At 34.7% G+C, this 13,352-nt stretch overlaps 1 protein-coding gene across 1 annotated transcript in view; it reads right to left on the bottom strand.

Moving 5' to 3' along the window:
- Nucleotides 1–12,778, bottom strand: part of mib2 (mind bomb 2) — a 41,614-nt gene extending 28,836 nt beyond the window's left edge. The window contains exons 1-5 of the mRNA XM_069844331.1: nt 12,581–12,778; nt 12,194–12,432; nt 5,020–5,191; nt 2,570–2,685; nt 69–254 (exon numbers count right to left, since the gene is read on the bottom strand). Coding sequence (XP_069700432.1) covers nt 69–254; nt 2,570–2,685; nt 5,020–5,191; nt 12,194–12,419 — 700 coding nt within the window. The 5' untranslated portion in view covers nt 12,420–12,432; nt 12,581–12,778. The remainder of the gene's footprint in view (nt 1–68; nt 255–2,569; nt 2,686–5,019; nt 5,192–12,193; nt 12,433–12,580) is intronic.
- Between the last annotated feature and the right edge of the window lie 574 nt (nt 12,779–13,352).

Raw genomic sequence — 13,352 nt, 5'->3', positions numbered from 1 at the left:
TATTAATCTTACGATTCTTATCTGAATACAAAGACATCAAACAAAAGAACAGGACAGACAGAACTCACCGAGAATGGGAAGATGGTCCCGATAATAGTAGCCACCCACTGCATCTTGCACATATTTGAGGTCCACCTTTCCCTTATGCCCTAGCCTGTACACGTTTGTGGAACCTGAGGTCCATGTGACATTGGCAACAGAGCGGCCAGACTCATTATCCCAGCCTCGAATATCTATTACTCTTCCAGTCTTGCCTGCCAACAATAACTCAAACTATCACAACAAAGCAGCAACAGAGTAAAATGATGAGTACTTTTCTATGATAAGGATGGAAAGACGTGAAAGTTGTGAAACAATAGGCCTATGTTTTCTCTGATAAATTAAATTTTATAGCTAGGGCTATGTATCAAATGGTAACAACTATTCAATGGATTAGTTCATATCCAATGGATATTGCATCTACACATTTTGTGCACAGTTATGTCTAAATGAGTTTTTTAATGCATAAAAATGTCTAAAATGACGATAGACCCAGTTTTCTCAGGCTGTACTATACATCCAGCAAACTTACAGATAGCAACATCTTAGTTATTCGAACTTGAGAATTTCAAGAATTGGGAGAAAAAACAATTTTGGACATTGCAATATTATTTCCATTAGAAACATATATCAGTCACTCCATTCACCTTTCATTTCTTGTACCAAACTTTAGAAAACTCTCCAAAAATTACGAAGAAAGAGTAATGGAACGGAGAAAAATTCTCTCCGGCGCCGGGATTTGAACCCGGGTTTTCAGCTCTACGCGCTGACGCTTTATCCACTAAGCCACACCGGATTCCACCCCGGTGTCGGAAGAATCGTCTCAGTTTTAAGTTCCAACTCTTGGGTTCCCTCTAGTGGCTGCCCTCTGCACTACGTCATAGATATCTATGACCATAGGACCGAAGTCCACACATGTGCTGAGGTGCACTCGTTATGAGTGACTAGTTGGCCGGGATCCGACGGAATAAGCGCCGTCTTAAATCACGAAGTGATTTACGCATATCATATATATTATTATAATGTACCGAAGTACATATGATATTTCCATGCAGATATTCTGCGTCATCATACGATGAAAGAGTAATGGAACGGAGAAAAATTCTCTCCAGCACCGGGATTTAAACCCGGGTTTTCAGCTCTACATGCTGACGCTTTATCCACTAAGCTACACCGGATTCCACCCCGGCGTCGGAAGAATCGTCTCAGTTTTAAGTTCCAACTCTTGGGTTCCCTCTAGTGGCCGCCCTCTGCACTACGTCTATGAACCTAGGACCGAAGTCCACACATGTGCTGAGGTGCACTCGTAATGATTACTCTTTCTTCGTATGATGACGCAGAATATCTGCATGGAAATATCATATGTACTTCTGTAAATTATAATAATATATATGATATGCGTAAATCACTTCGTGATTTAAGACGGCGCTTATTCCGTCGGATCCCGGCCAACTAGTCACTCATTACGAGTGCACCTCAGCACATGTGTGGACTTCGGTCCTAGGTTCATAGATATCTATGATGTAGCGCAGAGGGCGGCCACTAGAGGGAACCCAAGAGTTGGAACTTAAAACTGAGACGATTCTTCCAACGCCGGGGTGGAATCCGGTGTAGTTTAGTGGATAAAGCGTCAGCAAGTAGAGCTGAAAACCCGGGTTCAAATCCTGGCGCCGGAGAGAATTTTTCTCTGTTCCATTACTCTTTCTTCGTATGATGACGCAGAATATCTGCATGGAAATATCATATGTATTCGGTACATTATAATAATATATCTCCAAAAATTGCCAAACCACAATTCATTCCTTCTCTGCTCGAAATACTTCTTACACGGTATCAATCCCAATCAATGCTAGTGCTATTTTACGGTGTTTTCTGTCTATTTTGTGGGCAGTGCTCCACAGTTTTGGTTTTGTAAGTAATGTTGTTAATTCTTATGCATTTGGAGACATTTCAGTTTTCAGGTTCTCCTTGGTGGAGGAAAGGGTTGAGCTTAAAAACTGGGTACGATATGTTTCAGGGTTTCATTTTTCTCTTAAGATCTTCCATAGAGATTCATTACACCAATTTAAAAGCTTAAGAAGAAGGTTTTAGTTGCAATGTAATCTATTTTTGTTTTTGCTATAAAGATGTGAACCTTCCTGTGTAAATTTATGCTAAGTAGAAATATTTTCTATGCTGGAAGTATAAAAAGTGATTAATTCTAAGAAATGTCAAAATAAATGTATAAAATGTCATTAATTCATCAGTGGCAATAGGGTTTTTCACATTACATGACAGATGATAAACTATATTCTACCAAGTTTGAAAACAAAAGTGTGAATTTGTTCCATTTTATTTCTTTCTTCAGTCTTCTTAATTTAATTTAAATACAAATATCTGAGTGGCTTATATTTTCTAATTTTCAGTACTTTATAACATATTTTAAGGGCTTTATATAATACAAAAGTAAACTTATGTTTCAAGCATTTGAAACTTACGTTTTAGGACCTAAAAATCAGCTTAGTATTACTATATAATGATAATGGCATACCTTCACCTCCATCTTGATTACTCCAATCCCAGTCTGGACCCCGAACAACTTTTGCACCCACAAAAATTCCCTTCATTTGTACCTTAGCACAACCTTTCCGAGGCCCCATCTCTACTCTGTAAGAATAAGAACAACTGTCGAGATGCGAAACCTCTCCTGAAACTATGTGGAAAAAAAAAATGGGCAAAAACAAAATATAACGTAATTTCTTATGAAATAAGCAAGAGATCTGCTACTGGCACTGAAAATTATGTTAACTATCACAGCTTTCCCTCTGGCTTCAGAATAAAATCCTGCTATTGTGTCACTATTTACATTTCTGTACTGCTGATGGTTATTGTTACTGCTATTAGATAAAAACGTCTTACAGGTAATCTTTCACACAGTAGGTACATTCAACACAGCTCCACAACCATATTTCTCCATGATCCTTTTCACAATACCTTTCTGTACTACTATAAAATACAGTATTTTTTAAGTACATACTTAGATTCAGTATGGTATAAGTCAGGTCTAGGCAACAGTGGAAGACCAAGACATTAATGGAGGGATCAAGGCCATCTTTCTTAGATTATCATCACAGATCACATGATCTAAAACGAAGTTCATGATGATGATGATGATAATAAACACTACAACAAGGTACTGCCTTTTAAATTTGAATTTAAACACACAGGTAGTATTTATAAAATTAGTTTTATACATTTCCTCACTCAAAAACTATACAATAACGACATGCACTAAAATATACACTGATTCCTTTGAAAAGAGTACATTTTTTAAGTTCCAAAGTCGAGAATACCTGTCTTTGAAGTCTAAAGCTATGGTTCCACTATGATGATCACCACTCAGCATACAGCATTGGCGATCATAGCCGAATGAACATCAGCTGAGCTGTTTTCTTTACACCGAACATAGTCATCTTTGCTATCAAAAGTATTAGGGCCTATGCCATCAGAAAATTAGATAGCACTTTGGAGAAAATAATTCTGCTGAATCATTTAGCATTGGAGATTGGAGACAAGTTTAAAGCTTATTTTTCTAGTAAAGAAGGAAGAGCTAAATGATGTCAGTGAAATACATTATCGTATTTATCCCACTTTAAGAGACGCACCGTATATTTAAATTATTTTCCAAGTGAGCTATCCCTGTCAAAATTAATTACAACGTTCATTCTAAATTACAGCAGTTACAATATTCATGCTTTTGTCCAAGCTATTCAACTTAAAACTAATTGTAAAACATGCTTCATTAGGATTTTAAAATGATCTCAAATGATTGGTTATATCAATGTCGCTATTAAAGGCTGGAATTTCGCGGGAGATAGCCCTAGCCTATTCCTTTGACACTAACTATATACATATATTTTCAGTTTTTTTTATAAACACTGTCATTAAAAATAAATATTTCAATTATTCTTTCTCTAATGTATTGGAATATACATATAATTAACTTGTGTTGAAATAGAAATACTTTACCAATCTTGCATACAATTTCACCAACTTCCTTCCACAACATTTTCTTTTTATGGGTATCTCTGTATTTTTTTGAACTCCTATCGAACAGAATAGGATGATTGGAAACATGGTTAATTAAAGTTTCATCATTTATTTGTGAGATATTACTAAATTCACAATGTTTTGCAGCTATATGTGTGATATTGTCATTCGTTTGTTTTCTAAATTAACGATGATCATCGTTCTCAATTTGAAGCCAAGTCAATCCAGAGCGAGGAACGCCAGCGCAGATCGCTGTAGCCTGCTCCATTTATTTACATGTCAAGCTAATCACACAGCGCTGTTCGCTCGGTGATGATCGCCATAGCAGAACCATAGCTTTAGACCTGTGAAATACTGATGGAACAGATATCAAGTTAGTATATCTCACAATAAGTTATAACAATTTCAGATTTCTGTATCATTGTATTATAATTCACAATATATAACAGGACAGAAACACTAGATGTGTAATAGACAAATTAAACCACAATCAAGGAAGTTTTTGAAATATTTGTCATTAAAATAAATAAGATTTTACGTGGGGGAGAGGGAACTAATTCTATGGGGTATCTGAATGCCCCAATGCACTTTAAGCAAACTATATTTTTAAACTGCTCAACAGAGTACAAAATCAAAAACACTAAAATGCTCTTGAGGCTGTTAGGGAACAATATTAGGAGCAGCAAAAACATTTGTATCACCACATCGTAAAAATGAAGGCCAAAGAGGAGTAGTGTAATCCGAGTTGCTTGGGCAAGTATTGCAGGGTTAAGAAAATGTGTTTATAACTCTTCAATGGTTATTATGTGCATAACAATTTGGCCAAATTTGATAACACTTATGAAAATGTTCGCGCGCGCACGCACGCACACGCACACATACACACTCACTCACTCACTCACTCTCTCTCTATAAAGAATGACTGCTAATAATGGTCACAAGGTCTCTTACCCAATGGATGATGCAGTCTCAAATCTTTGAAACAAGTGAATGAGATCATGCTTATCAGACATGTAGCAGTGTGTGCACAGATCATAGTCATAGCAGCGTGCACACTTCCATCGCATTCCTGCTATTCCATGCTTTTTACATCCATCACAAATTATATTCTGGTGCTTTACACCTGCAAACAAAGCTCAAATATAGACTAAACACTGTAGCATACTCTTACTACGAATATAAGATCGTCATATCTGCAGAACAAAGCAAACCTCACTTTCCACAAAAGGTTTTCTAATTCTCTGTTTGAGTCATGGTTTCATTATTAGATGTGAATCCTCAATTTCAAAAGTTTTACTTTTATATTAGCTACTTGCTATCCCGGCTGAAAGCAGCCATTGACTTTACTAAGGCATGACAGTAATTATTCCATAATAACTGAGCTATTTTTTTCTCCAGAGTACCATGTACTGTTCGAAGAAAATTCTTTTCACAGGTGAAAGCTGACACGAAGTCAGCTAGAGAGAGAAACAAACTTGCAATCCCTTCCATTTTGGTGTGACTGTCATTTGAATTTGATACTTAGCAAAATGCTCAGACAGCAACCAGAGTCGGGTTAAAATAAATTTTGTTTCTTCTGGAAAATATCAAAACCAAGTCATATGAACAGAAAGCACGTCACTAATATGATATGTTTTAAAACCTGTCTAATTATGTGTACAAAGTATTTTTTGTCGAACAACTAAAATTAATTAAGTGCTTTTAAATTAGCATTTTATAGCATATAATTTATTCCCAGTGAATAATAAGAGTTGATTTTAGGAGCAAAGGTGGTTCAAATACTGTAAACCATATCATAAAGACTACTGGAACTGCCACCGGTGTAGCTCAGTCGGCTAAGGTGCTTGTCTGCCGATCCGGAGTTACACACAGGCGCAGGTTCGAGTCCCGCTTAGGCTGATTACCTAGTTGGGGTTTTTCCGAGGTTTTCCCCAACTGCAAGGCAAATGTCAGGTAATCTACGGAGAATCCTCGACCTATCTCGCCAAATACCATCTCATTATCACCAATGCCATCAACGCTAAATAAATCTCGTAGTTGATACAGCATCGTTAAATAACCAAGTAAAAAAAAACTACTGAACTCTTTTACATCACAGCCAGCGATGTAGCTCAGTTGGCTGAGGCGCTTGCCTGTTGATCCGGCGATGTGCTTGGGCGAGAGTTTAATTCCTACTTGGGCTGACTATCTGGTTGGGTTTTTTCGGAACCATAAGGTGAATGTCGCATAATCTATGGCGAATCCTCAGTCTCATCTCGCAAAATACCATCTCACTATCACCTATCTCATTGACGCTGGGGACATGGGGAACCCCCACAGTCACTTTCGCCACACTTTGCATGGAACATGCAGTGCCTAGACTTAATCTTTTACTGGTGTTAAGTGTTAATCAGTGATTTGTGATTTCAGAAGAATTGAAGGCAGATTTTCTATTCTTAAACATGTGGTAAAGAACTATTTTGTACAATGTGCAAATAATTTCCAATTGAACAAAGAGAACGATTGGATATTGTGCAACATGCAAATACGAAGAAATGTATTCTTGTTGTATAACCCTAAGTAAAATTTTCTCATAAAAACTGACGTCGTTTCTTACATCAGAAGATGAAAATACTCAAAAGCGTTTTGCTCTGAAGAAGGCCTGTTTTTCATTCCACAGTATTAACACAATCATTTCCCTCAACTGACTGTACTTTTGCCATCATAATACGTATCTCACGAAAAACAGTTTATTTTTTCTAGAATAAAGTGTGAGTCAATAGCAGTAAACGTTTCAGTGTCTTTTACAATGTCTCAAACCTGTCGAGATTTGAAGTATGCAAAATCCTTATGTCATGGTGGATAATTCCAATTAAGTCTATTTAAACTTGAAACTGATACCAGTTGCTCTTTTTGTTTTATTAGGAAACTATTTTTAGAATTGTAAGCCTCCTCTAACTAATTAGACCTATGTAAAAAAAGCTATAGAAAAATAAAAGTATTAATTGGGGGCTTCGATCCAAACCCGTTCCACTTGTATGATAAGCAAACCATGTTTGGAATTGCAGACCTCTCGCTAAATATGTAAAAAAAGAAACTAGAAAATAAAAAATATTGAGGGCCTTTGATTCCCTCCAACAACTTAAATGTATGTTGCGGAAAAACTTTCACATCTGAACCATGTTCAGGATAAAATAAATATAAAAAACGCATTATTATTTATTTCGAACAAGTTATTTATTTTCGTCTAGAGAGAACTGATTTTTAAGTAAAATGTTTAGTAATGAGGTATTTATAATACAAAGTTTCTTAATTTACATAAAGAAAGCTAACTAAACAGGTTAGGGTAGCTAAGGCAATACTTACCACTGAAATAAAAAGAAAAAGAATTAAAATTTAATTTCGGACGTCCAAGGGAAAATATTTGCGTAAAAAACTGTAATGACTAATAAATAAGTTTTAAGAAGACAGTGGCATTACGTATTATTGAAATAAAAAAAAATTAATTTTAATAAGTTGGCTATATTAGAATAACAGTCGATAATATACTATTTCCAGATAAGAATATGAATTGATATTAAATAGGCTGGGGGTACCTATAATGCATCTAAGCCCCCTTTTTTTTTGTAAAATTAAAATTTAAGAACTTATGAGTAATATTCCATACTTGACTAACACTCTGTATAACCTAATACAGAGAAAAGTTTCAGAGCAACAATAGTTCTGTTGATCTACTGACTGGTTTAATATGTAGAAAGTTAAACGTAATAAAATAACTGCAGGCTCTTTATCATAACAATGATTTATGTTACAGTATACAGAAAATACACTGTAGTTTAATTTCAACGCCTAGAGGGCAGATTAAAAAAATGGTACTTGCAAACAATGAAACACAAATTAGCTAAAAACGCTGTAACAAATGCTGCATCACCAACCAATTTTTCAAAGACATTTGGATCTATATGAAATTAGTAGGCTATAAATTTTAATTTCCTTAAGTTAATTCGGTATAACATTTATTTAATAAATCTTCAGTTCAGTACTGAGAATAAGCATTAATGTTCATTGCCAGGATTTTGTTTAGAAAAAAGATTTATACAGGGTGTAACTGTGCCTTTGCTACAAACTTTTACAGGTGGTGGAGAGATCAATATGAACATTTTTTTTTATATAGGAACCCATGACTGTAAGCATTCCATTTGGCTGTTACAAGCATTGATATGTGTGGTCAGACTGCTTTCCGTAAAATATTGGTAATCCACAGCTTACCATCTGAAGAGATTAAAAAGCCATGCTAAATCATTTTGTTTTCTTTAATGTAGCCCTTTACATTGCCATGATTAAGTTTGTAAACATGTGGATAACCCATTATATAGGCTACTGTCTGGTTGAAGACATTTTGAATACTTACTGGAATAATGGATTCTGATAGGAATTATTTGAATTTAATATCTTTCAGTTAATACGCATGAAATCATTAATCTAAAAATTAATAAAGTTACACTCTGTAGTGCCTGTGCATATATTTACTATAAAGAATCTGATCACTATTAACTTATCATATATTTATGTTTATGTCAGGATCAATAAATTCAGTTTATTCATGTAGCCTACCTAGAGTACCTACTTAGTTTTACATGGTCAGAAGTAAAATCCATACTAGTGGCTTGTGTAGCAAATACTACAAACTTAGTTCATTAGAAATCCAAATAAATTTTTTTCAGATTTATTCCAGAAAGATTACCAGACTTTTGAAAGTTATTTGCTTCCATAATAATGAAGATGTAACATTCAAAGTAACATAATAATTCAATGAAGTGTAACTCTGTCAAAAATATATATTTTTAAAAGCTTCCCTCTTAATGTTTTTTATGCCAAATACTTTTTCTTGAACACATCCATCTTCAGTTCTTCGAGTTTCAATGCGAAAACACAAATAACAATATCATAACAATCAGTGGATTTTTCATGTGGGAGTAAAACAGTAGCTATTTCAGGTCATTGCGGATTGCAGGTGAGAGTTAAGAAAATATCAGGTTTGCCATGTTTTCGAACAATAGACATAGCATATTGGTATAGCTGTTGCATGTTTCGTGAACAGCCTTGAAATATAGAGGACAGTATCACCATTTTTCTTGTTAAAAGCTCTTGCTGAAATGATTGGGAGACTACAAAATCTTATAGGCCTCTTATTTTATCAGTAATTAATGTCTTTTGGTTTTTTCTTAGGAATTATAACCTTTATGCTTCCTTTCGACAATACTGCTCTACTAAATATTGCTGGATTAACTTGTGTGACTAATGAATGTGTGAGAAATGGTTACGAACAACAATCCGAAATGATACAAACCGAAGTAAGGCCATTCTAGTGAGCTTGTTTTGCTAGAATAGGGCACTGTGTTGCAATTGTGAGTTATAAGGGAAGTGGAGGGGATATGTCATCAGATCACAGTGAGAGTTTAATTTGGTCCCCCTTGTTTGTCATGCACAACATCACGGTATTTTGGTGGCTCACCATCTTCGGAGACAAAAACAACCCTCAATATCCTCTCCAGTAAGTTTATTGCATTGTCGTTGATCTAACCCAAAATGATGAACGAAACTTAAATCTATAGATCGTACCTTTTCTTTATTTACCAATATTTTTCCTGAATTTTGTAGGAAATAGCATAGAGATTGCTAGAAACAATATCTGACAACGTTTGGAGCGTATTAGGTACCTGTGAATCCTGGACATCATTTTGTTCACATAAAACATAGCATTTGTTGAATCAATTACGTACAATTGCCCATAAGCTCGTAATGAATAATTGTTAGTGGCGCAAGATCGGAGATGTAAATTATTTATGTATTTTCAGCAGTATAGGCTGCTGTGAGAAATCTATTTCTGAGATACGGAAAATGAGGCGAATGCTTTAGCAGAGTTGTAGTATCTTATATATGTCCTAAATAAAATTGTTCATCATAAATTACTGTCAGTTTCAGTGTTTCATTCGTTGCTAGTTGCGGGAAATAAACTAATTCATTATGGCAGCAAGTGAAATGGCCTGCTATTCTCCCTACAACAAAATGATATGCTTGGCAGTGATAACAGATCTAATTGATTAAACCAAAGAAATATGAAATTAATTTTGATGTAGTTTAAAGACGCAGCTAAAATAGGAAGCATGGCTCAATTACTAATGCCTCTTCCATAGAAATGCACTACTACCTAGGAAAATTAGAGAATCACACATATAAGTATCTACACTGCACCATCATTAAATTCTGAAAAAGCCACACCACTTGCTTAATAACTGTAAAAATATTTCATTTTTAATAACAATATTGTTATCTTACGTAAATGTTGCAGTTTTCAGTAACATAAATATACTTTATAGTTGTTACTCAGTAAACTGTAGAAATGAGATATAATTTAAGATATTATCACAGTCTAGTATATACAGTCACGAAGCTCAATACCGGTACGTAGTAAATATGCATCCATAGATAGTTGCTAACCACTAGGATCGCTACTATCGCCTCATTACAGACAATGCGAAATAGTACCTGCACAGTCTATTATTCCTAGTACTCTCATAAACTCAAGCTTCGTGACTGTAGGGATATACTAGACTGTGATATTTTCTAAATCTACTCACATAAGCTACCCCAAAAGGTTCACATTCATATCATAAATATATTCATAGTATTAATGTGTATCATTAGTGACAAATACATCATGGCATTAAGTTAACTATAATATTTCATTTTTAATGGTAATAAGGTCATCAAACCTTCTTAAGTTTGATAGTTTTTAATATCCAATACACAGCTGCACTCAGGAAATTACACAACAGAGACTCAAACCTGAAGGCCTAAATTACTTTTAGTAAGTCTTGAAGTTTTTAAAAACCAATTTAGAGACGTCCTAAATAAAATTATACAAATGATGATCAACATATTGGCATTATTATGTCAGAGAGGCTGAGCTCTAAATAATTATAACAACAATCCTGCAGATCATTGCTTTCGGGTATGATTTTTATTGTAGTGTGTGTTTTGTCTTTTCCTGAAAAACCATTAGTTCTCAGAACTGACGACAGATGGATTTTTAAAAATAAGATAATTATGTAAGAAAATTTACATTTCACTGAAAACTACTATTTTTCTGCAAATCCTAGGATGCCAAGCTTCAAAATGAGAGGTCATTCATTAAAATCCATTCAGACGTTTTTCCGTAATTTCCATTACCAGTTCAAATTATATATAGGTTTACAGAAGTATCACTAAAATTAAGATATTTCATTTTATCGAGGTGAAAATAATTGAAAATAACCTTCTAACTCTGTTAATCAAAAAATTTTATACAGAATGCTTCATTGGATATTGGCAGATTTCATAGTATTATTGTAGAGAACTAATTTTTACTATCTTCATTAGAAATGCTATGTCACACTCTGGAAACAATATTATTTATTCCGAATGGAGTCTGTATCATAGAAAAATAAGGTAGCCATAGAGGTCCAGGATAATAAAACAGACCAGAAGTCATAAACAATTTAAAAAACATAAAATAAGAAATGATAATACAATAATAATTAATTCATATAATATGTGTGAAGAACTTCCGAGTAGCAGCATTATTATTACAGGGAGAACTAAAAACTTGTGCGGTAAGTTTTGCTACCGCTATGTACCGGTACACTCCCTGATCACATTTAGGTCTATATATTATGTGATCTGAGGTACGTACAGTTCAACATTAGCAAATCACAATTAAGCATATAGGGCCTATGAATGAATGAAATGGAATGCGCACAATGTGCATAGGATTTATAGTTTAACCTCTGCAGAAGTTATATATCGTGCTAATATAGGGTCTATGTACATGTCATTGCCACTTGAACATATGAAAAGGAATCACTGACAATGTAGCAGTCTATCCTTAACATACTTGATATGCATTTTGTTGAATTGTATTTATAATAGGCTATAAGTAAAATTGAGAAATGTTTAAATTTCCAATCAGAAATAAGCTCTATAACGAAATTGGTCTGCATGAGAATCCAAAAAATATCAATAAGATAATAAAGCAATGAAGTACCGGTACCTATGTGGTTAAAAAAATACAATGATCGGACAGCAGAAACTTAATGACATTTACCTGCTGGCGCATTATCTACAACTCTCAAGTCATATGCCCCTTGATAGCCAACGCGATAGTTGGTTCGAGATCCTGAATCCCATTGCACTACTACGGTTTTGTCTGGAGAAGTTGGACTTCCAGGCTTTCCAAGTTCAACTACGGTGCCCACATGGCCTTCTCCATCATCTTGTTGCCCCCACTTCCAGTCTGGACCTCGAACCACACGTACTCCCACTTCCAGCATTGTGGGGTGGTCACTGTAACATTCATCCTCTCATATGGCGCAATGATATCGCACTACCAAGAAACACATTTGTTAATGTCCTGTCAAAAGGAGGAAAACTCTACTTATCAACAGTTGGTACAAGACTTTTTCCTTATACACTATTAGTATTTTGTACTTACCCTTTGTTGGATTAAACTGGAAGCGGCGTATGTGACATTTGGATCACAAATGTATGTTCATTTTACATTAGCAATGTACAATTGCTAACAGTCATGGATTCACGACATTTTCCAACGAAAACAAAACTGTACACATACATCACCCACTCATTTCAAGAACTCGATATTATAGTATGACATTGTATGTTGACAGTAATCCTGAACCAAAGTGCTGCCATCTGTGAATACTGGCTTAGTAATTCCCCAGTTTAAGACGTAAAAAGAGCGATGACATGCACCGTATTTTATTAATACATATTATATATTTATTATTAAGAGTATTTGTCTAAAATTTATCTGACGTTGTCTGTCGAAATTAATTAAATGTTCATTGAAATAGATGATAAAACAGTCTGAGGTTGTTACACTGCATTTTCAATAGTAGGCCCACTATCGAACGAGAGCGTAAAAATGATTAACAATAAATTTGGTATCGATAAGATTAACAGATCCAAAATATATATTGCTTCTTATATTAAATAAATGTCAAACCTGGCAGCGATTAAGATTGAATGTACTGGTGTTTACGAAGTATACAATTAATCCAAGAGTTTATTCATTGTACAATACAACTCACCCTAATGTTTTATATACAGTACAAGACATAGGCTCTCGTGATTTCTATTAGTTGACTGCAAGTGCACAGTATAAAAATACTGTGGCAAGTGTCAAACTATCAGAACGTGGAGCAGTGAACATTACCCATGCTGTCAGCTTTGTAAAGTCATGGGCT

Source organism: Periplaneta americana, chromosome 13 (assembly GCF_040183065.1).
Source record: "Periplaneta americana isolate PAMFEO1 chromosome 13, P.americana_PAMFEO1_priV1, whole genome shotgun sequence".
NCBI classification, from domain to species: domain Eukaryota; kingdom Metazoa; phylum Arthropoda; class Insecta; order Blattodea; family Blattidae; genus Periplaneta; species Periplaneta americana.
The sequence above is the reverse complement of the archived record's forward strand: the minus strand, read 5'-3'. Positions and strand labels throughout refer to the sequence as shown.